Consider the following 19,407-nt stretch of genomic DNA (forward strand, 5'->3'; position numbering starts at 1 on the left):
GCTGCGTGCTAGAGTTTTTTATGAAGGTATTCACTCTTCAAAGTCGCACACCAGTTGCTGTGTATGATATTGCTCTTCGAACGAGGTCGCTTCACACCAGGTTCCTATGACACTTCTGTACATGATTAACACCGGGAAAACTTCAGCTCTAGAGATTGTCCGGCAGCCATTAACTTCATCTCCATTATAAATTCGTCAGTTTTATCCAGCGACGGTTTGATCATTGCGTGGTTCTCCGGTCACTGGTCACTTGAATCTATTTCTTAATTCTTTGTGGGAAACTCCGGTCATGACGGCTCATCACCGGATGATGTTGTAATCACTCACCAGTTGGCGGTCCCAACACGGGTCCGCTCCACTCCTATCTTATCGCCGTGCGGAGGTTGACACTAGTCCTGGAGGGAGTACTGAGACTTGACTACTCTCACCTACTTTCAGCCCGGATATTGCCCATCCCCTCATTCACCAATCTCCCGGCTCCGCCACAGACCGCCCTCACTGAATTATGATCGATCTATTATCGCTATCATTTTTCTATTAATACTCTGGCTTCTCCCCCCGCCTCCCCCCCCCAACACATACACGTCGGATTGAACCGGCTTGATGCAGCAGAATCCGAGTGCCGACCCCGATCTGCGGAGCGGTAAGCGCAAGCCGAGCGGCAAGAGGAAGCTCCCTGACCCAGTAGAGCTATCGCAACCGCAATCGCAGCGGACTATCTCAGAACTGCTCGCATCGAGTACCTCTCGCAACAACGATCATCAAGGCTCACTTGCCACCTCGAAACGGCCTCGCTATTCTCTGTCTCCTTCGCGGTCTGCGTCGAGCCACACGGTATCGCCGACCAAGATGTACAACTTCTCCGGCTCTCCACCTAAGAACGGAGCAGCGTTTATGCGCAGCACACCGGCGTCGAACGCCCAGACTTTTGGGGCCCCTGCCCGTCAGAATAACTTCAGTCCACATTCAGGCGCGAAGAAATTAGTGGTCAAAAATCTACGTGCCGGCCCTCGGGCGAATCAAGAGCAATATTTCGACAAAACTTGGGCGCAACTGGACGCCGCGCTATCAGCGATCTTCAATGGCACGAAAGCAATCTCCTTGGAGGAATTGTACAAGGGCGCAGAGAATATCTGCCGCCAAGAGAAAGCTGCGCTCCTTGCCGAGAAAGTTCAAGAGAGATGCAAGAATTATGTGGCTGGAACACTTCGAGATAACCTGGTTAAAGCCGGAGCCGGGACGGATGTCGATACACTGCGGGCAGTGATCGACGCATGGTCTGGATGGCATTCGAGACTGGTGAGTACGAGTCTCCATCGCGAGTGCACTGTTCAAGTATTGACAAAGAACAGATAACTGTTCGCTGGGTCTTCTATTACCTTGACCAGTCGTTCCTCCTGCACTCCAAAGACTTCCCTGTCATTCAGGAAATGGGCTTGGTCCTATTTCGCACTTACGTCTTCGCCGACTCGACCTTGAAACCGAAGATTCTGCGGGGTGCTTGCGATCTCATTGCTGCCGATCGGGGCGCCGAAACGAAGATTGCGCACGACGCGACCTTACTTCGTGATGCGATAGAACTCTTCCACAATCTCGATGTCTACAGTACTGAGTTTGAGCCACTTTTCATCACAAGCTCAGAAAAATTCATTGCATCATGGGCGCAGAGAGAATCGACCGGGCACCTGGCCTCATTTGTTGAGAACAGCCATCGTCTGATCGAACGAGAAGTTGAGCGATGTGGACTTTTTGCCTTGAATAGGAGCACAACGCAACGGCTCTCTGAGCTATTGGATGAGATCCTGATCACAGGGCACGAGGAGGTCCTACTCAATGAGCAGGAGATTCTAGGTCTGATGCGAGCAGGAAATCAGACGGCCTTGAAGCAGCTTTACTCCCTCCTCAGTCGGCGCGGCCTGACCCACAAATTGAAGACCGCTCTTGGCCATTTCATTGTTGAGGAAGGCTCGAGTATCGTATTCGACGAGAAGAATGAAGCGGATATGATCGTGCGCCTTCTGCAGTTCAAGAAACAGCTCGATGAGACACTCGTTCAGTCTTTCGATCGAAACGAGGGCCTCGGCCACACATTGCGAGAAGCATTTGGCCAGTTCATGAACCTTGGCCGCAAGGGTGAATCTACCGGTGGCACTGATAACCCCAAGACCGGAGAGATGATTGCCAAATACGTGGACCGTTTACTGAAGGGCGGCTGGAAAATGCCCGCTAGCCAACAGGAGGACGCCATGGTAGATGAGGACGCCGAGATCAATCGGCAATTGGATCAAGTGCTCGATTTGTTCCGCTTTGTGCAAGGCAAGGCCGTATTTGAGGCGTTTTACAAGAATGATCTCGCCAGGCGTCTGTTGATGGGCCGAAGTGCAAGCGATGATGCCGAAAAGAGCATGCTGGGTCGCCTGAAAAAAGGTAAGATAGATTGCCGGTGTGTGAGCTCTCCCTATTTGGATTCGGCTAATTTTCATCAGAATGTGGCTCAAGTTTCACGCTCAACCTGGAGACCATGTTCAAGGACATCGAAGTAGCTCGCGACGAGATGACGGCCTATACGGCTTTCAATCGTGAGCGCCACCGAAAGCATCGACCACCGGTTGATCTCAGTGTCAACGTGCTCTCAGCCGCCGCGTGGCCCACGTACGCCGATGTTCCCGTGCGCATCCCTTCAATAATTGCCACTGCCATCAATAACTTCCAGGAATTCTACTGCAACAAGCATACAGGGCGCCGATTGAATTGGAAGCACCAGCTTGCACACTGTCAGTTGCGCGCTCGCTTCCCGAAAGGCTCCAAGGAATTAGTCGTCAGTTCATTCCAAGCTATCGTGCTTCTCCTTTTCAATGACGTTGAGGAGGATGGGACACTCCGTTATGTCGATATCCAAACCGCAACGGGACTCTGTAAGCAAATCCAGAATTTTCCTTCTCATTGTGCGTTACTGTTGGCTAATAATGTTGCTCTCATAGCGGATCCTGAGTTGAAGCGGACTTTGCAGTCGCTTGCTTGTGCCAAGTATCGCGTTCTAACAAAGACGCCCAAAGGCAAGGAGGTCGAGACAACCGACACCTTCTCCTACAACACTGGATTCAGTGATGCCAAGATGCGCATCAAGATCAACCAGATTCAATTGAAGGAGACAAAGGAGGAGAATAAAACTACTCACGAGCGAGTTGCCGCAGATCGGCACTATGAGACGCAAGCAGCAATCGTGCGCATCATGAAGAGTCGCAAAACGATCAAACACGTTGAGCTCATCACAGAGGTGATTGAAGCCACCCGTCACCGGGGCACGCTTCAGCCAGTTGAGATTAAAACCAATATTGAGAAGTACGTGATAGGATTCTTCGGGTGCTCTGGAGTTCTTCTCTACCCTTGTTGGGGAAATTTTACGCTAACCATCGCTTGATCAACAGGTTGATCGAGAAAGACTACATGGAGCGTATCGATAACAATCAGTATAGATACGTGGCATAAGGCTCGGTCTTTTGAGAGAAATGGTGCTCGACTTAGCTTCCTGCCGTGTCTGTTTATGAGCATAGTGACTGCCTCTTTTTCATTTCTTTTTTCACTCTTAGCGACCTGGAACACCGAAGTTTGGGAACCGAATGGGGCGCTGGATGAGTTTTGTGGTCGTTGTTATGTTTCGATGCGATCGTCGGCTTTGGTGCTGGTTACAGGAATATGGTTCAAATTATGTGTATGAGTGGGATGCTTTTCTTTATCATTTGTTGGGTATCACCGTGCATGTCTACCTTATGATAGCCTCATTAATGAGACAATCAGAGTCGGTCCGCTCTACTTCGACCCTTGACTGCTCGAAATTCGTTACTTGTCTTATAGTACTTCAGTACTTGCATCTCCCCCAAGGGTGCCTACTAGGTGCCTACTACCCAGGATTATCGGCATCACAAATGGGCCGAGCTCATAGAAGCATAACTGCATGTATTCCATGTAAACATCTGATCGGAGCACCTCCGAGGCAGGTGGGACTGCCAGTTTGCGTCGGCAATGGCCCGCGGTTCTGGATCTCAGGCTTTGCCATAGCCGTCCGCTAGAGTGACTAACAGTCATAATCGAGACTCATACGGATAGGAAAATGCATCGATAAGTGCGTGTTTTCACCGGCGTCCATGGCGACTCCAGAAGACTTTGCTTCCATGCTTAAGATCTTGTCAATATGTGGGGTTTCTGATCATGTGCCACATGATGCGGCGTGGAGTATCTGGTGTCGGAATGTCCGTAGAAGGTAAGCCGATCGTGGCCCAGACCACAGATTGAGCTCCGCGTTGATGAGAATTGTACTGTAGTATCCATCTCGGCTCGGATGTGCAGAGAAGCTCAGGCGATCACCAGTTCAATCTAGTGCATTTACCACTTTTGTTTTTCTAATTTTCCAAGTTCCGAGGAGTGGGGTGAACTGAGGCAATGTCGGAATGTGGTCAACGTTGAGGTGGTAGCAATATAAGAGTGTGTACGTCTCTTTTTTCTCTCCAAATCTCCATCGACAGGAGCTCATCGCATATTCGTGCTTTTCCACTGCAACTGCAGGCATTTCGAGGTACGACTCCGTCGCAACTTGGGGGTAAATTGGCACAACACCAGGTAAGTCACGTCTGTGCTCACTTGGCCTTACTGTGATTTCCCACATCAGGAAAATGTGCCTTCCTCGGAACGTTCTATTATCGCTCAAGCCTGGGACATTGTGATCAAGAGCAATTCGAAATTATCGCCAGTTATACTAACACCTGGGGGCTTTTCCCATCGATGTCGCAGTACTTTCCTCACGGTCCTGTTCCGATTCTCCACTTTTCCCCGCTTTCTCCACGCATCGAAGTGAATTTACAATTTACATACTCCGCGCGGTACCACAACAGCTGTACGTACCGTAGTACAAATTGTCAAGCCCATACCGCATATATTTCGAGTTTGGGCCGTGGATGTACAAGTCGTTGTGCGACGGAGCCACTGACAAGTTTACAGAGAACTTTCGTCTCCGTTTATAACACATTGATACCCAGGCCAGGGTGTTCTTGTCAAATCTCAAATTTGTGCATACTACTGCACAGTCATACTCGGGATCGCCTTCTGAGCTTGCAGCAATCAAGGAGCTTTCACGGTCCCGAACTCTCCGTTCTCCCCTGTCTCCTTTGTGCTAGGAAATTCATTTTGGACTCTCCACAAGGTAGTTCAGCTCGAGAAAGGCTGGTGAATTATCTGTCAGGACAAAAAGGCAGACAGACACCGTGAAAACAATTGGGAAGGGCTCGCTTGGAATCCACGTGAAAGGATCGAGCACAGGGTTGCGATCAACTATAATCATGCAGAGTAAGCTTCATTCTTCTTGGGAATGAGAAGTTGTGAACCCTTGTGTGTTTCAAATACAAAATCCCTCGAGAAGTACTAATTCTCTGGTCGAACAGCCAAACATTTCTTCTCCGATCCAAATCACCTGGTACTGACAGCACTCAATTCGCTCACCCTGACAAATCCATCTCTAGCATTCGATGTCCCCAACAAGATCATCTTTCGCCGCCCAGACGCTGCTCGCAGGCCTGGAAAAGTCTCCATTATCACCGGAGGTGGTTCGGGCCACGAGCCGGCATTTGCAGGGTTCGTGGGCAAAGGTTTCTGCGATGCTTCGGTTGCTGGCTCAATGTTTGCCTCTCTCCTCGGCCGAACAGGTTCGGAGAGCAGCTATTGATCGAGTTCCCACGGATGCAGGTGTCCTGATTTTGCCCAACAATTACACCGGCGATGTGTTAAACTTTGGTATGGCGGCTGAAAAATGTCGCGCGGCGGGTATTCGAACCGAGTTCTTCCCGATCAACGACGATGTAGGCGTTGGCCGCACCAAGGGTGGTAAAGTTGGTCGGCGGGGCATCGGTGGCGGCGTGCTGATCTTGAAGATCACCGGTGCTTTGGCAGAGGCTGGGTAAGTCTGTCATTCAGAGCGGGCTTCCTGTCATTTTGCTCTACCATGCTCATTTTAACTTTTGCTCAGGGGCTCTCTCGAAGAAGTCTACAAATTAGCCCAATTCGCCAATGAGAACCTCGTCTCCATTGGTTCTTCACTAGAGCACGTCCATGTGCCCGGCCGCGGGATGCCTGAAGATTTCATTCCAAATGGCGAAGTTGAAATTGGCATGGGCATTCACAATGAGCCCGGCTCACATCGTATGAAGGCCGACCTGGTGCAAATGGTCTCGATCATGCTTGACCAGCTGTTGAGCCAGGATGACGTCGAACGAGCATATCTGCGTCACGGTCCTGGAGATGATTTTGTTCTCCTGATCAACAATCTCGGCGGCGTCAGCCCGATCGAGCTAGCTGGTATCACTGATGAAGTACATCGTCAGCTCCTGCGGGATCATAAGATCAAGCCAGTGCGTGTGATCTCAGGTACATTCCTGACGAGTCTCAATGGCATGGGCTTCAGTATCTCACTTCTGAAACTCGCGGACAATGGCCTCGGTCCAGGAAAGTCCATGCTTGAATTGATCGATGCCCCCGCCGAGGCTGTAGGCTGGTCCGCACCCATTTCCACCGCCACTTGGAGTGATCGTTTGGATACGCCGGTGGAGCTGAAAGCTACGAATGTTGTGGAAGAGACGCCGAGCAACTTGCAACGTGAGTGAACTCTCTTCGTACACGTTTACACCCGTGGCTTATGTTCAAGATACTGATCGCTTTGAGGCACCAGTGGATCCTTCCATCATCAAGACCAGTCTAAGCGCAGGCTTGAAGCGAGTGATCGCAGCCGAACCAGAGGTGACCCGGTACGACACAATTGTAGGTGACGGTGACTGCGGCATCGGTCTCAAGCGAGGCGCCGAGGCTATTGAAAAACTCCTCGACCAACCATCCCCCGCCATCACAAATGACGCCGTCACTACAGTTCTTCGGATTGTCGAGGTAGTTGAGAACGTTATGGACGGCACATCCGGTGCCATCTATGCGATCTTTTTGAACGCTCTGGCCCATGGACTCCGCGCCCAAGATACGGGCTCTGCTCGTCCCGTCACCACAGAAGTCTGGGCCCAGGCCTTGAAACATTCCGTCGCGGCCTTGAGCCAATATACACCGGCGAAGCCAGGGGATCGCACACTAATGGATGCGCTGGTGCCGTTCTGCGATACCCTCTTCGAAACTCATGATGTACGTGCTGCGGCGGCTGCGGCACAGCAGGGCACGGAGTCGACGAAGAGTATGAAGGCGAGTCTGGGTCGTTCTGTCTATGTGGGTAGTGAGGCAGAATGGTTAGGCAAGGTGCCTGATCCGGGTGCTTATGGGCTTAGTGAATTCTTGACTGGGTTATCGGAAGCGTGCTAGGTATGGTACGGATAGGTTTCACTAAACATGAAGGCCTTGTATCCAAAAGCAGCAAACAGGTCTAGCAATTCCATTATGGCCCGCCGAGATTCACAGGGGTGTAATTACTGTAACTGAAGATCGGTTGGAACGCCGGCGTAGATTCTCCCTCATCCGGTCAAATTTCTCATATCGTCGTGTGACTGGGTGCATCTGTACCTATTGAACAGGCTCCGGCTGCCACTACACGAATGATCGCCGGCCACACTAGCTTAGTAGCTACTGCAGGGCTAAGGCTATCTACGAACCGAGAGCGAGCCCGGCATTCGACTTTCTCTTATGAGTCGACAGCGGACAATTGCTCGGACAATTGCTGAAAACGATCGAAATTCACTTCCCGAGTCGACATCAACGATTAAATCTAGGGTTTGAATCTTCCATACCCGCGCACACCTAGCCGCAGATATCGACGAAGTTATGTGAAAGGAAAGAGACAATGATATCTGGTTTTACTGAAAATCGTTTCATTTTTATTCGTCCGTATTTTGTGAGAATCGGCCAGGATGGCGTTAGGGGCCGACAGAGATGCAAGTTAGGGGAAGGTTAAGCTCTGGCTCGGACTGGCGGTGACCAGATGCAAGGGCGGAGGGGCATTTGCAGTCGGGATAGAGGGGAAGTAAGAACAGAGGGTATCGAGATCGACAAGGCACAGTCCCGCCAAGGGTTTGCAGAGAGGAATAGACGCAGAAGCATGTACAAACCCTTCTGAAGCAGAGAACTATTGCATAGGGGGTAGACAATAATGCCCGGCGAGGATTTGACATGGAGAGCGCGGGCTCTCGATACCCAGGAAGGATAAAGGTGCGCGGTGAGAGATAGAGAGACGAGTCGTACTGTTGGGCCGGGGGTGATGCGTTTAGCTAAGCAGAACGAGAATGACGGAGTCGCCACGGAGGAACCTGAACCAAAGCATCATTAGCACAAGACATGGTAGAGGCTCAGTGGAGGACGACTAGGAGGATTTCGAGGCCATAATTGCAGACCGACTTCGAAGGACCACCTGAAATAAGAGCTTACATCTTGCTGACGAAGCGCTCCTTATTCACACCCCTGCCCTTATTGCCCTTGGGCTTCTCAGTCCACATCTCCTTCACATGTTCCAGCACCATGTTGCAATGTCGGTCAAAAGCCTTCACACGGGCCAGTAACTTGCGGTTGTTACGGCAGGAAATCAGGACTTGAGTGTGTGTGCGGGTGGCGGTCTGTAGAAGTGAGAGGGGGCCAGCATTGAGCTCGTGCTCCTCAACAAGTCCAACCTCAAATTCGCTGTAGCAAATCGATTTCACGATTAGTCTTCCATGTCATTTTGATCGCCCGCATGCATAAGAATGTGATTCAATCGTGTCAAGAGCGGGGGATGCGGCCGAGGACTATCATATGCGCCGACGCAAAGACCAAACGATGTATGCGCCCAATGTTTGAAACGAGACTCGGCGACGACCAAGCAATGTCGCAAACACAACACGCAGCTGGAGATTGGGATTATCGGGAAGGAACAGAGGGAACGGGATGGACATACGTTAGCTCGCTCTTAGGCTTGTTGAGCAGGTCTCTGCACAAGTCACGGGTTAGCGAGGGTTCAAAGCCTCAAGTGAGTCACGTTTCTCGAATCTTACTGGATCTTGGGGTCTGGAGCGGCAGCCATGATGTATGTGGGTGGATGGGGTATAAAAAGGTCTTGGTAGCTCTCTCTTTCGGATCTCAATCATATCACGGCCGACAAGTTCGATAATCGGATATCACATGACTTCGTGACCTTGCCCGAGCTGCTGCCTTATAAGTGAGGCACCCAGGTGCTATACGCGGTAGGCTGCGTCACGTCGCGTCCACGCCGGTTGCTCGGCGGATAGCTTCAACCCGCGTATGCAAGGCTTGCTTTCCACTCTCCAAACCCGCTTTGTCTTTCCAAACTCCTCACTTCTCTCCGCCAGCCCCGGTTCCCTCTCTCCCCTTCTCTTATTTGCAAGAGTAAGCTATCCAGATCTCTTACACCTCACCCATTGGCTCCGTGAGAATTGTTTGTCAAGAACCGGTCTACATTGTGTTGGTACCTGGAGCTTTGACTGCACAGAACAATTTAGCTGACATTCCTGTGCTCCAGACCTGCCCCTCTCCTCTGCAGCATCAATTCTTGATTCCCCCGGACGACAGACTCCATTGCTGCTCGGCCCGCACTTGTCAATCGTCCCCGTTTCCCCTCGCCATCCCTTCGAACCTTTCCTGTGGGAACGAATAAATCCACCAGCCTCGCACGATATCGGTCAAGTCAGGATCTTAGGCTACTGCTTAATTCAATTCTGATCCGGTAGTTTGTCACCAGTCTTCCGTTCAGAACACCAATTCTCTATCCCTTCCCATTCAACATCTGGTGACTGCTCCCGGTCAAAATATCTTGCATGGTGTGCAGACAGAGTTTCTTGAGATGGAGTCTGAGGACGGTATCACCGTCCGTCCCATGAGACTGAAGGTGTTCTACACGTTTGACAATGAGAATAAGACGAACTGCTTAGCTCGCTGGCCACATGTGCTGGATCTCCAGACTGCCTACCTGGATGAGCAGACTCAAATCGGTGTTATTGAATTGAAAACATGCATCCAGGCTATTGTTTCTGCCAGGTTCGACTGCCTCGTCATCTCAAGACTAAATCAGCTCACTAAGAAGCTAACATGGATTTTAAAATAGTCCTGAGTTGGTGGCGCACTTGGGTAAGGACTACACAGTCTATGCTTACGACTACTCCGAATACGAAACGCCCTTGGTTGGTCAGGGAATGTTATCGTGGGTGCTTGCATCCGCGTCTCCGACGCCAGATGCTCCCGCTCACCAGTCGAAGACAATGGTCACAGGCCGTGTGTGCAAGAATCCCGTGGGTCTTTTCTCCAAGGGAGTTCATGAGACCTTAGAAGTCAAGCTGCGGCTAGTTCCAGTGCCTACAGTGATGCAAAGCGAGTATCTCGACAGCATGCAGAAGTACCGTGAACTGAGCAATGTTATCCCGCAAGATTTCGATGCCCAAAGCTGGACGAATTTCTTCAGACAGAACCCTGCCCTACTTGAGGCTTCCAGGAGCCAGAATCAGGCTAGTGGAGCTTCACCAAAGGATCAATCGGGCATCGAGCGCGTTCATCAACTCCTGAGTGATAGTACTACGCCACGGGAATACCCCAGTTATTCAACCAACGAATCGATTCGGTCATCCTCGCCAACGCACTCATTCGGTCCTCCTAGCCGTATGTCAACTCCCGCTGGGACTCGCACTCCGGCGCACAACCACCAAGCCCTCCAGTCTCGACAAAATTTCTCTCATAGTGATATGATCCGCCCTTCATCGAGTGCCTCCATGCGCGATAACGATCATCGGCCCCACCCCTTTGAGAACCGTGCGCGCAGAGACTCCTTTCAATCCGGCTATGGCAGCGGTGGAGAGGATGGACCAGAGCCTCAGCAACGCAAGAGAGCGAAGCTTTATCAAGCTGGCTGGCCAGGGAAATCAGATATGAACATTGAACGACAACCAAGTTCACTACGGGTGGCTGCCAGCACTGCAGCCTCTGTTCGGATTCACCGTCCAACTCCAATCAACCCTGCGTCCCGAGCAGAGCAATCCCAAGAAGAGCCCATCCGTCCCCCAACTCCCATATCCAATCCTTTGCAATTCTCTCGACGGGCGCGACTGCCATCAAGTCTGTTGCGCGAGAGTTCTACACAAAGCAACAGCTCTTACACCTCTCCTTATCAATCCAGCGATGATCAACCGCAGGAACAGCTCGTTCACTCGCCTGAAGACCGCTACCAAGGCCTTTTTGAGGCAGCCTTTAATATGCCCTCGTCACCTCCGGTTATGGAATCTCGATTCCCGACTCAGTCGAGCCCTAACCTGCCTCCGTTCTCAATCGAGACGGACTCTGGCTTCATGAGTGGAAGTTTGGATGACTTTGTTGACGATGGTGCAGCTACACCTGTGGAAGAGACACAGAAGTCCAATCGTCGCCGTGCAGACGGTGGAAACCGCTCACGCTCCGTGCTCTCTACAGTCCAAGCCACATCTCCTATGAGTGCCACTGGTCTAGTGTCTGAGGTCATGACGGATCCCATGATCGTCAGCGAGACTGTGATTGATTTGAGATCACACCAAGCCGCTCAAATGCCTCGTCCGAGTACTTCGTCTGGGTCAAGACCGTCTTCGCGCGCCAGCGCTCGACCAACACCCAAATCACTGGCACCTGCTCCTATGTCGCAGAGTGAGATTGAGCACATGATGCGAGCGGCGCCGACCGGTGAACCCGGCCCGACTGTCCAGCCTCCATCTTGGCCTCCTCAGGCAGGTGCTGGAATCATGAGTGACTTTTCGATCGCGGAAACACCCCCACCCCAACCCGAGTCTTCGCGAAAGGCGCCTCGCAGCGGAGGTGGCGCGCGTAGAGCAAAGCAGGTCCAGGCGAAGCTCGATGCGGCTATTGCAGAAGGCATCATCCCCCCCTTACTGTGAACACTGTGGATCGATTGACACGCCGACTTGGAGACGAGTCTGGACAAAGGACATTGTTGGTACTGAACAAGATGCTAAAAAGATGCAGAAACAACAAGGTCTTTTGTTCTGGGAGGCCACTGAGAGAAACGACCAGCAAGAAGTGGCCAGATTCAGAATCTACAAAAAGGGACTAGGAATCAGTCCTGAGGGGGTTACTCCTGAGGATGAAGGCTGGAACCAGCTGCTTCTCTGCAACCCGTGTGGCCTGTGGATACACAAGTTCAGGACTATGCGCCCTCCGGATCGTTGGAATGGCAAACCTCCTGCATCCACAAGGAGCAAAAAGGCCAAGCGTCCTCCCAAAAATCGGAAACGGAGTGGCGGACTGCCTCCGAAACCTTCCACGCGTGCTCGCAGCAAGGCTAACGCTGCCCGTGCTGTTCACTCCTCTCCGGCTCCCACCGATGCTTCATTTGAGTTGAATGGAGAGGGTGAGACACCCAACGTCGACAAAGAAAACGATCCTCGCCATGACACCCAGCAAACTCAGGATTCCGATGATGAAGCAGATCATCCGAGCAAGCGAAGACGAGCGAATAGTGCAGAGCCAACCCGCTCCACCGAGAAATCTGGCTGGGACGAAGGCGAAGCTCTCGATGCGTTGCGACTTGCCATACAATCGAGTCCGGCCAGAAATATGGAGACTCGAAAAATCTCTGCTACTGAAGAGAACAACTTAACACCTAAGCCTGTACGTCGTGCCCTTTTTGCGTCTTCTCAAAAGGAAGGGCCGCTGAAGGAACTGGGCTCGTCAATGTTGAATAGCTGCTCGCCCCGCCGTAGTCCGCGTCTTTCTCGCACAGAAAAGCAAATGCAGGCAAAAGAGAACATGACGGCTGCGAACGATGCTATTGACGAACTCTTCGAGGGCTCTGCTTTGGACTTTGATCTTCCTGTCAGTCCCACTCCTCGGCGCCGACTCACGCGTCCCGCACTGCATGAGAGACGTCAATCATTACCGTGCAACTCGCCCACTGGCCCTAAGCGAGATACTGTCTCTGCCGAGAATACCACTCGACTTGCTGCGGAGCGATTGCAACACATTCAAGACAGTCCGAGTCGATTCTCGCGCATACAAGCCTCTCCTAAGAAGTCGCCCGCTAAGCGAGGGAGCTCGGCACTGCCCGACATTAGCTTGCAGCCTGAACCATTCACGGCTCTCGATGGTATGATTCTTGATATTTTTGAGGATCTACCCACCAGTCCCAATTTATTTCAGCTTGGGCATGAAAAGTTCTCAAGTAACAATTGGGCGGACTGGCTTCCCTCAAATTACGTTTCTCCCGCCGGGTCGGGTGATGAGAATGGCTCGCCTGACGCTCTCATTGATTCCATTTTCTCTGATGAGACACTTCTCAAGGAGGACAATCTTAATTCACATTTCAATCCTTTCAATTTTGCTGCCGGCGTGATTCCCGACTCCGGCTTCTTCAGTTCCGATGCTCTTCCAACTGATGTCGCTACTTCCAAGATGGCCAATGCTTTGAAGGAGCACAAGCAGTCAGCGCCTTCTGATGCATGATTCTCAACGCCTTTCCTACGACTCATTTTCGCTGTTTGTCTTTTTTCTTTGTTCCATTTTGCCCATTGTGCTTTATCAACTTTTATACCTGTGATTTTTAGCGTTGGCGTTCAAGGTATGAAAGGTACTGTATGACCTACTGCTGTTCTCGATTACATGCACAAGATCTGCATTGTTAAAAATCTTGTGTTTCTGATGTGATGACTTTTGATTTTTTTTGGCAATGCTATGGACCCGAATAGGTAGCCTTTTAAGCAGCTTCGTGTTGCATTTGATTGAAACAAAACATGAATTAATGTCCGAGAAATGGTTTGACTGATATTTTGTTTATAAGCCGACGCGTCGCGAATAAAGATCAATGGAGACCCTCCCACCCCTTTTAAGGCGAAGTAGCCTGAGGTCGTAATCACCTAGTCTACTTTGACATTTGGAAGGGATTATGACATTGGGTATCGACATGGATGGACCCATGACCTATGATTGAAACAATAGCCCTGTGCTACGCCGAATAAGCAATGACATGGTCATAGACTACAACATTGGCTCCCGCAGACAGGCTTTCCTCTACATGTCGCACGCCCGAGACGGGAGAGTGCGATAATTCGATCGAGCCGGATCAGATATTACTTGAAGGGAGTCATGAACATTCGTCGTGGGCGCGGGTAGTGGACGGAAGGTATAACCAAATCAATCGCTTCCTATTTTCGACCGTATAGCCAAATTTACGAGAACCTAACCTGGCGATATACGTCTATGACATGCCGGTAGAGTCATGGCGATCTATGAGCAGCACATCCTTTCGATACATCTTTCTCTCTAGTAGAGTCAAATCGGCATCTTACCCACTTTGAGAAGCTCGACGATTCTCTACGAGCGACTATTTGTTTCTAGATTTGATAATTGCGGACGCAGAACGCCAGGCCATGCATCGACCCCATATGCAATAAAACGCGTTATCGAGCGTCGCTCATTTGTGGATCAAGCACGAAACTAAAACAGCGAGAAGTGATTCGGAAGGATCGTTCCCATTCAGAATAATCTAGTATTCAAGTAATCGTGAGTTCGTCCATTATGTGCACAGTCCACGGTATCGTCGAAAGAGTATGGTAAATGTTTCTTCATCTTCATTTTTCAGTACCTGCCCGTAAAGCGGGACTTTCCAGCCCTGGGAAATCGAGAGCTTCACCTTCACGGGTTTGTTTCACTCGCCGTCGTAGAAGATCGATTTGAATCGGTGCGTGGCCTCAACAACTTGCTCGTAGATCTTATAATCTTTGAATCGATCATTCACATTAGTTATTTGTCTATCGCATGTTGCGTCCGCCCAGCGAGCGGACGATGTAGTCGAACACATACCACAATCGGCAGGATTGCCCCAGTCTGTTGTGCCGAGTACTCTGATACCAAGTCCCTGAAACGTTCTTCATTAGCGAGTAATTCAAGAACAATGAGAATACAGTCAAAATTCGTCGAAATTGCCACCCATTGTCGCACGAAGCACATCTCAAACACACAACGTAGCTTACCTGACCACCTTCCAAGTCAGTCACCTTTCCCACGACCTCGACAAGCTTTCCCATTTGAAGATGCGAATCGGGTTTCAAGAGAAGTGTCACGTCTCCATTGTTGCCACATGAGATTGTCGCTTGGTCTCCACGAAGTCCCGTTACAGTGCCGAGGATGCGGACGGTGTGTGTTGAGCGTGGGCCTGAGCTGGAGGGGTGAAAAGCATTGAGATGGCTTGGGAGGATGCGGGGGGTTTGAAGCGACATGTTGTCGGATATCGCTGAATATTTGGGCTTTCAAGTGTTGAATTGACCTTGACGAAGATTTCAATGATGCGATCGCTTTCGTAATTCAGGATTGTTGTGGTATCGACCTACTAGTTAGTGATGGAGACTCTGAGAGAGGTTTCCCCGACAAAGCCGACGCGATACACGGACGCGTAATCACGTGCTGATTTCGGGCACTTTAAGCTCTTCCCGGCTTAGAGTACGCAAGGTGGATGACTATAGACGCGGGGGACAGCCCTGCACGACCTCAAGTTAGAGGCGAAGTTCAGCCACAGCACAGGAGCCTGTGCAATTCTTTTCATGCCCAGGTTTCTGTCTGAGTATCACGTTCAAGCTAATGCAATTGAAAGTATTGGTCATACACATGATCTCTGAATATCACGAGCTACAGTACCAACCTTACCACTTATCACCACGTGACAGTATCACTTATCAATTCGAAGCGCAGCTCAACTTTCCATCGGCGAGCAGCACCGAGTTTCGGAGTTTTGGAAGTTGATCGCGCGGCAGCCCGACGAATCTTTTCAATACCGGATCTGGCATTCAATCCACAACTAGTCGATACCGCGTTAATCCAGCTTCGCTGCTGTCTCGTCGACAACATGCCACCTCCGCTACCGTCCCAACATCGCAAGATGACCGCGAACCCGGTCAAGCCCGGTCGATACCGCCCCGGGAAAGCAGTCGCTGAAGAACCCTCATCGGACGAAGACGAAGACGACCAGGAAGAAATCCAAGCCCAAAAGGAACAAGAAAGAAACCGTCGCGCAGAGGAGCAAAGGAGGAGGCAGCAGGCGCCCAAAGCGAGCTCATTCCCTGCAGCCGCGATCAAGAAGAGCCAGATCGAGGAAGACGAAGACGAAGAAGGATTTGTCACGGATGAAGAAGAAGACGATACACCCCAGACAACTGCAAAGAAAGCACAGCTATCTCAGATCCAGTCTACGCAAAGAACAAGCGCAAAAGGTCCGTCGGGGACAGGTTCATTGTCCAATGCCATAAAAGAGGAATCTGATGAGCACGATGAGAACGACGAGGAAGAAGAAGAGGAGGAGGAGGAGAGCTCAGAAGAAGAAAGTAGCTCCGAGGATGAAGCTCCGCGCCGAATGTTAATTCGCCCTACATTTATCAAGAAAGACAAGAGAGATAATGCCAGTGCGCAGGGCGCAGAAGCCTCGACTGGAGCATCTGTCAGTGCTGCCAACTCCGCAGCGGAAAATGAAGCCCGGCGCGCCCAACGTCAGGAGCTAGCCGACCAATTGGTGCGCGATCAGCTTGAGAAGGAAGCGATTGCCCGGTCCGCAGCGAACAAGGCGTGGGACGACGACGATCTCGCAGAGGCGGACGACGAAGCTGGCATCGATGACCGCGACGGTCTTGACCCAGAAGCCGAATATGCCGCTTGGAAGCTTCGGGAATTAAAACGAGTCAAGCGCGAGCGTGAAGCAATCGAAGAAGCAGAGAAGGAACGCGAGGAGGTCGAGCGCCGGCGCAACCTTACCGCGGAGGAACGGGAGCGTGAGGACCGCGAGTTCATTGCCAAACAGAATGAAGAGCGCGAGGCAACTCGTGGTCAAACTGGGTTTATGCAGCGCTACTTTCACAAGGGCGCCTTCTTCCGAGATGATCAAGAGCGTGAAGGTCTCGACCAGCGCAATGTTATGGGTCGCCGATTTGCCGACGAGGTTGCGGTCGAAACATTACCTCAATACATGCAGATTCGCGACATGACGAAGTTGGGAAAGAAAGGTCGCACGCGCTATCGCGATTTGAAAACAGAGGATACAGGACGTTTCGGAGATGGCTACGAGAATCGGCGTCGCCAGAATGCTCCGCCGGTTGGTGTCACAGACGAGCGGTTCATGCCTGATCGAGGCGACGATCGAGGGCATGGGCCTACGGGTCCGACAGGTGCCAATGCCAGTGCAGTGCGTCCGCGACAAAGGTCAAGGTCCCGATCGCCTAGGAGAGATCGATACAACGAGAGGAGCCGGTCAAGGGAGCGGAGGAAACGCAGCCCATCTCCCAGTGATGACCGTGATAAGAGGCGCCGACTTGAAAGCTCCTGATGACGGCGCTCTCCTTGATGTAAATATAAAGATCACGATTCGTGGATCCATTTGATGGGTGGATTGGTCCAAGGACTACTGGCATTGAACAGCATTCGAATACCTTTGTAAAAAAACATGCATTCTAACGCGACAACAAATCACCTTCACCAGGAAGGTGCATTGTCATTGGTCTGGTCATCACTGATTCTATCCCTTTTTCTAGAGTTCCTTGGGGGGGGGGGGATTCCCTCAAAATCGTAGCAGTACGCGCAAAGCGCCTGCACCAGGCCTTCCCTGCCTCTAATCCCCACACGGGTTTCTATTCAAATCCCCCGCATGTACCAGAATAGCTCGCACAAGAGACAGACATCGTGACGCAGGTACAACCCGTTGGCTCGCAGGGTCAAGGTTGATCTTGACCCGACTCTACCGCGCAATAAAAGCCTGCTCCTCTTGGGCGGGGGTGGATCTGAGCTTGCATTCGCTGGACATGCAAATTCTCGCGCATATGCCTATTTGATGCCCGACCGCTCAAGCACCTTCTCCCTCTCCATGACGCTTTCTCCAAAACTGAGCAAGAAGACTGTGCGACTCGGCCACATTTCCGTCGGTTGATTATGCGCCGAGACCTTTGCCTCGAACCCGCACCCATCGCAGACGCCTTCAATGATACCCGCCACAAAAGCCGCGCAATTGAGCTGATTCATCTCCCGTGGCACACTGATATAGGTATTGACGAGAGGATCATTATCCGTGATCATATACTCGTTTGGTGTATCAGGCGAGACTGAATGCTCAAGAGCATCGGCTGACCGGCCGAACAGCAAGCGCCAAAGCGGTCCATGAATGAGATGAAGGAGGGTCAGGATACGAAGTGGACGATTGGGCGGCGAGGAGGAAGTTGAGGAACTGGAGAGAGCTGAGGATGAGGTTGTCGTTGTACGGTAGAAGAGGAGATCGAGGAGACGCAGACCAAGCGGGTACCCTTGTTCATTCAATCTGTTTTTTGGGGGAGGGGAAGCAAGCCGATTATTAGCGGCCGGACAAATCTCCGTCATTGCCGAAACAAAGTTGCTCTCATGCTATGAGATCCGAATGCGTACCTCTTCTCAAGATCTTGAATTCCTGTTACCCGGCGTTGCGCATATGTCACCATCTCAGCAAAGAGATACGCGAAGCTAGCTCGGCTGAGCTCCGCATTTCGGCTGCGGTTCAAGTGTCGGTCATAGATTGTCTTGCGATTTGACGGCACTCGTAGGCCTTGTGACGGTTGAGGTGTTAATGATTGTGGCGGACCCTGAGACATGTCGCCGGGCATGGGCTGCGGCGTAGCCACGGCGCTGTTCATTGAGAGCATCGCCGAGTGCCGGGGTGGTGCGGCCATGTTGAGTCGCGAGGGCCGGAGGGAGGGGGGGGGGCGAAGGGCAAGCCGGAGGAATTTGGATGAATGTTGGAAGACGACACTCTGGTCAAATGTTGTGGTTGAGTGAGATCAGGAAGATTGATGGTAGTTCAGTGTGGGATTGATATCATGGTCTAACCGGCGGAATGCGTAGGGGAAGTTCAAATGTTGTCAACTTGGGGCCGATACGGAGGGATCTAGTGGTTAAGATCTACTACGGTGGAGCACACTGCCCGGGGATGCAACGTTGAACATGGACGTGGAAGAACAGGTGCGCGCTAACATAAAACGCCATGGTCAAGCAACCAAATATTTGGAAGAATTTTCAGATTTACAGTCGAGATTTACGATAGAGAACGAAAGTGGAATAGAATAATTCAATCGGTTCATTGTAAAATGATGTGCTAGTACGCATCGCCAAATTCTTCAACATCAAGATCTGCAGAGCTTTGAACCATGCACCGCTAACCGAGTGCCGAAGCCTACCAGCGCTGGGTGTTCACAGAGCTGCGCAGTCTCGAATGTCAAGGGAATTGCCGTTGCGATCTTTTAAATCATGGGAAAACTGTGAACCAAGCAGGTTAGCGAGATTCATTTCCAAGTGTCAAATCGCCGCAATACTGCGAAGCGTGACCAGCAATTTCAATCAGACATCCAAGGAAGTTATGCGCTCAACACCATCTTTGATTTAGGTTCGACGATGGCTAGCGTGGAAACTGCGAAT

The 19,407-nt window shown here is 51.3% G+C and overlaps 7 protein-coding genes across 7 annotated transcripts; 4 read left to right on the forward strand and 3 right to left on the reverse strand.

The window, feature by feature from the left end:
* Positions 1-603: 603 nt before the first annotated feature.
* On the forward strand, positions 604-3,489 carry N7539_003934 (cullin family protein; the record flags this gene model as incomplete). Its single annotated transcript, XM_056933536.1, has 5 exons — positions 604-1,299; positions 1,353-2,427; positions 2,487-2,915; positions 2,982-3,342; positions 3,429-3,489. The coding sequence occupies 5 exons, from the start codon at positions 604-606 to the stop codon at positions 3,487-3,489; spliced, it is 2,622 nt and encodes an 873-aa protein (XP_056791077.1).
* Positions 3,490-5,648: 2,159 nt separating this feature from the next.
* Positions 5,649-7,344, forward strand: N7539_003935 (uncharacterized protein; the record flags this gene model as incomplete). The annotated part of the gene is made up of 3 exons (XM_056933537.1): positions 5,649-5,947; positions 6,017-6,642; positions 6,716-7,344. 3 exons carry the CDS (start codon positions 5,649-5,651, stop codon positions 7,342-7,344), a joined length of 1,554 nt encoding a protein of 517 aa, XP_056791078.1.
* An 895-nt stretch (positions 7,345-8,239) lies between these two features.
* N7539_003936 (mRNA splicing protein SMD2) lies at positions 8,240-9,028 on the reverse strand (the record flags this gene model as incomplete). Its single annotated transcript, XM_056933538.1, has 4 exons — positions 8,240-8,282; positions 8,401-8,649; positions 8,903-8,935; positions 9,000-9,028. The coding sequence occupies 4 exons, from the start codon at positions 9,026-9,028 to the stop codon at positions 8,240-8,242; spliced, it is 354 nt and encodes a 117-aa protein (XP_056791079.1).
* A 777-nt stretch (positions 9,029-9,805) lies between these two features.
* On the forward strand, positions 9,806-13,437 carry N7539_003937 (putative GATA transcription factor (Ams2); the record flags this gene model as incomplete). The annotated part of the gene is made up of 3 exons (XM_056933539.1): positions 9,806-9,999; positions 10,067-11,869; positions 11,907-13,437. The coding sequence occupies 3 exons, from the start codon at positions 9,806-9,808 to the stop codon at positions 13,435-13,437; spliced, it is 3,528 nt and encodes a 1,175-aa protein (XP_056791080.1).
* Positions 13,438-14,638: 1,201 nt separating this feature from the next.
* On the reverse strand, positions 14,639-15,209 carry N7539_003938 (putative ssDNA binding protein Ssb3; the record flags this gene model as incomplete). Its single annotated transcript, XM_056933540.1, has 3 exons — positions 14,639-14,709; positions 14,794-14,848; positions 14,964-15,209. The coding sequence occupies 3 exons, from the start codon at positions 15,207-15,209 to the stop codon at positions 14,639-14,641; spliced, it is 372 nt and encodes a 123-aa protein (XP_056791081.1).
* Positions 15,210-15,832: 623 nt separating this feature from the next.
* Positions 15,833-17,299, forward strand: N7539_003939 (microfibrillar-associated 1 family protein; the record flags this gene model as incomplete). Its single annotated transcript, XM_056933541.1, has 1 exon — positions 15,833-17,299. The coding sequence occupies one exon, from the start codon at positions 15,833-15,835 to the stop codon at positions 17,297-17,299; it is 1,467 nt and encodes a 488-aa protein (XP_056791082.1).
* Positions 17,300-17,793: 494 nt separating this feature from the next.
* N7539_003940 (trafficking protein particle complex subunit 5) lies at positions 17,794-18,665 on the reverse strand (the record flags this gene model as incomplete). Its single annotated transcript, XM_056933542.1, has 2 exons — positions 17,794-18,280; positions 18,385-18,665. The coding sequence occupies 2 exons, from the start codon at positions 18,663-18,665 to the stop codon at positions 17,794-17,796; spliced, it is 768 nt and encodes a 255-aa protein (XP_056791083.1).
* Between the last annotated feature and the right edge of the window lie 742 nt (positions 18,666-19,407).

This window comes from Penicillium diatomitis, assembly GCF_028827545.1.
Source record: "Penicillium diatomitis strain IBT 30728 chromosome Unknown utg000004l_segment0_segment0, whole genome shotgun sequence".
NCBI classification, from domain to species: domain Eukaryota; kingdom Fungi; phylum Ascomycota; class Eurotiomycetes; order Eurotiales; family Aspergillaceae; genus Penicillium; species Penicillium diatomitis.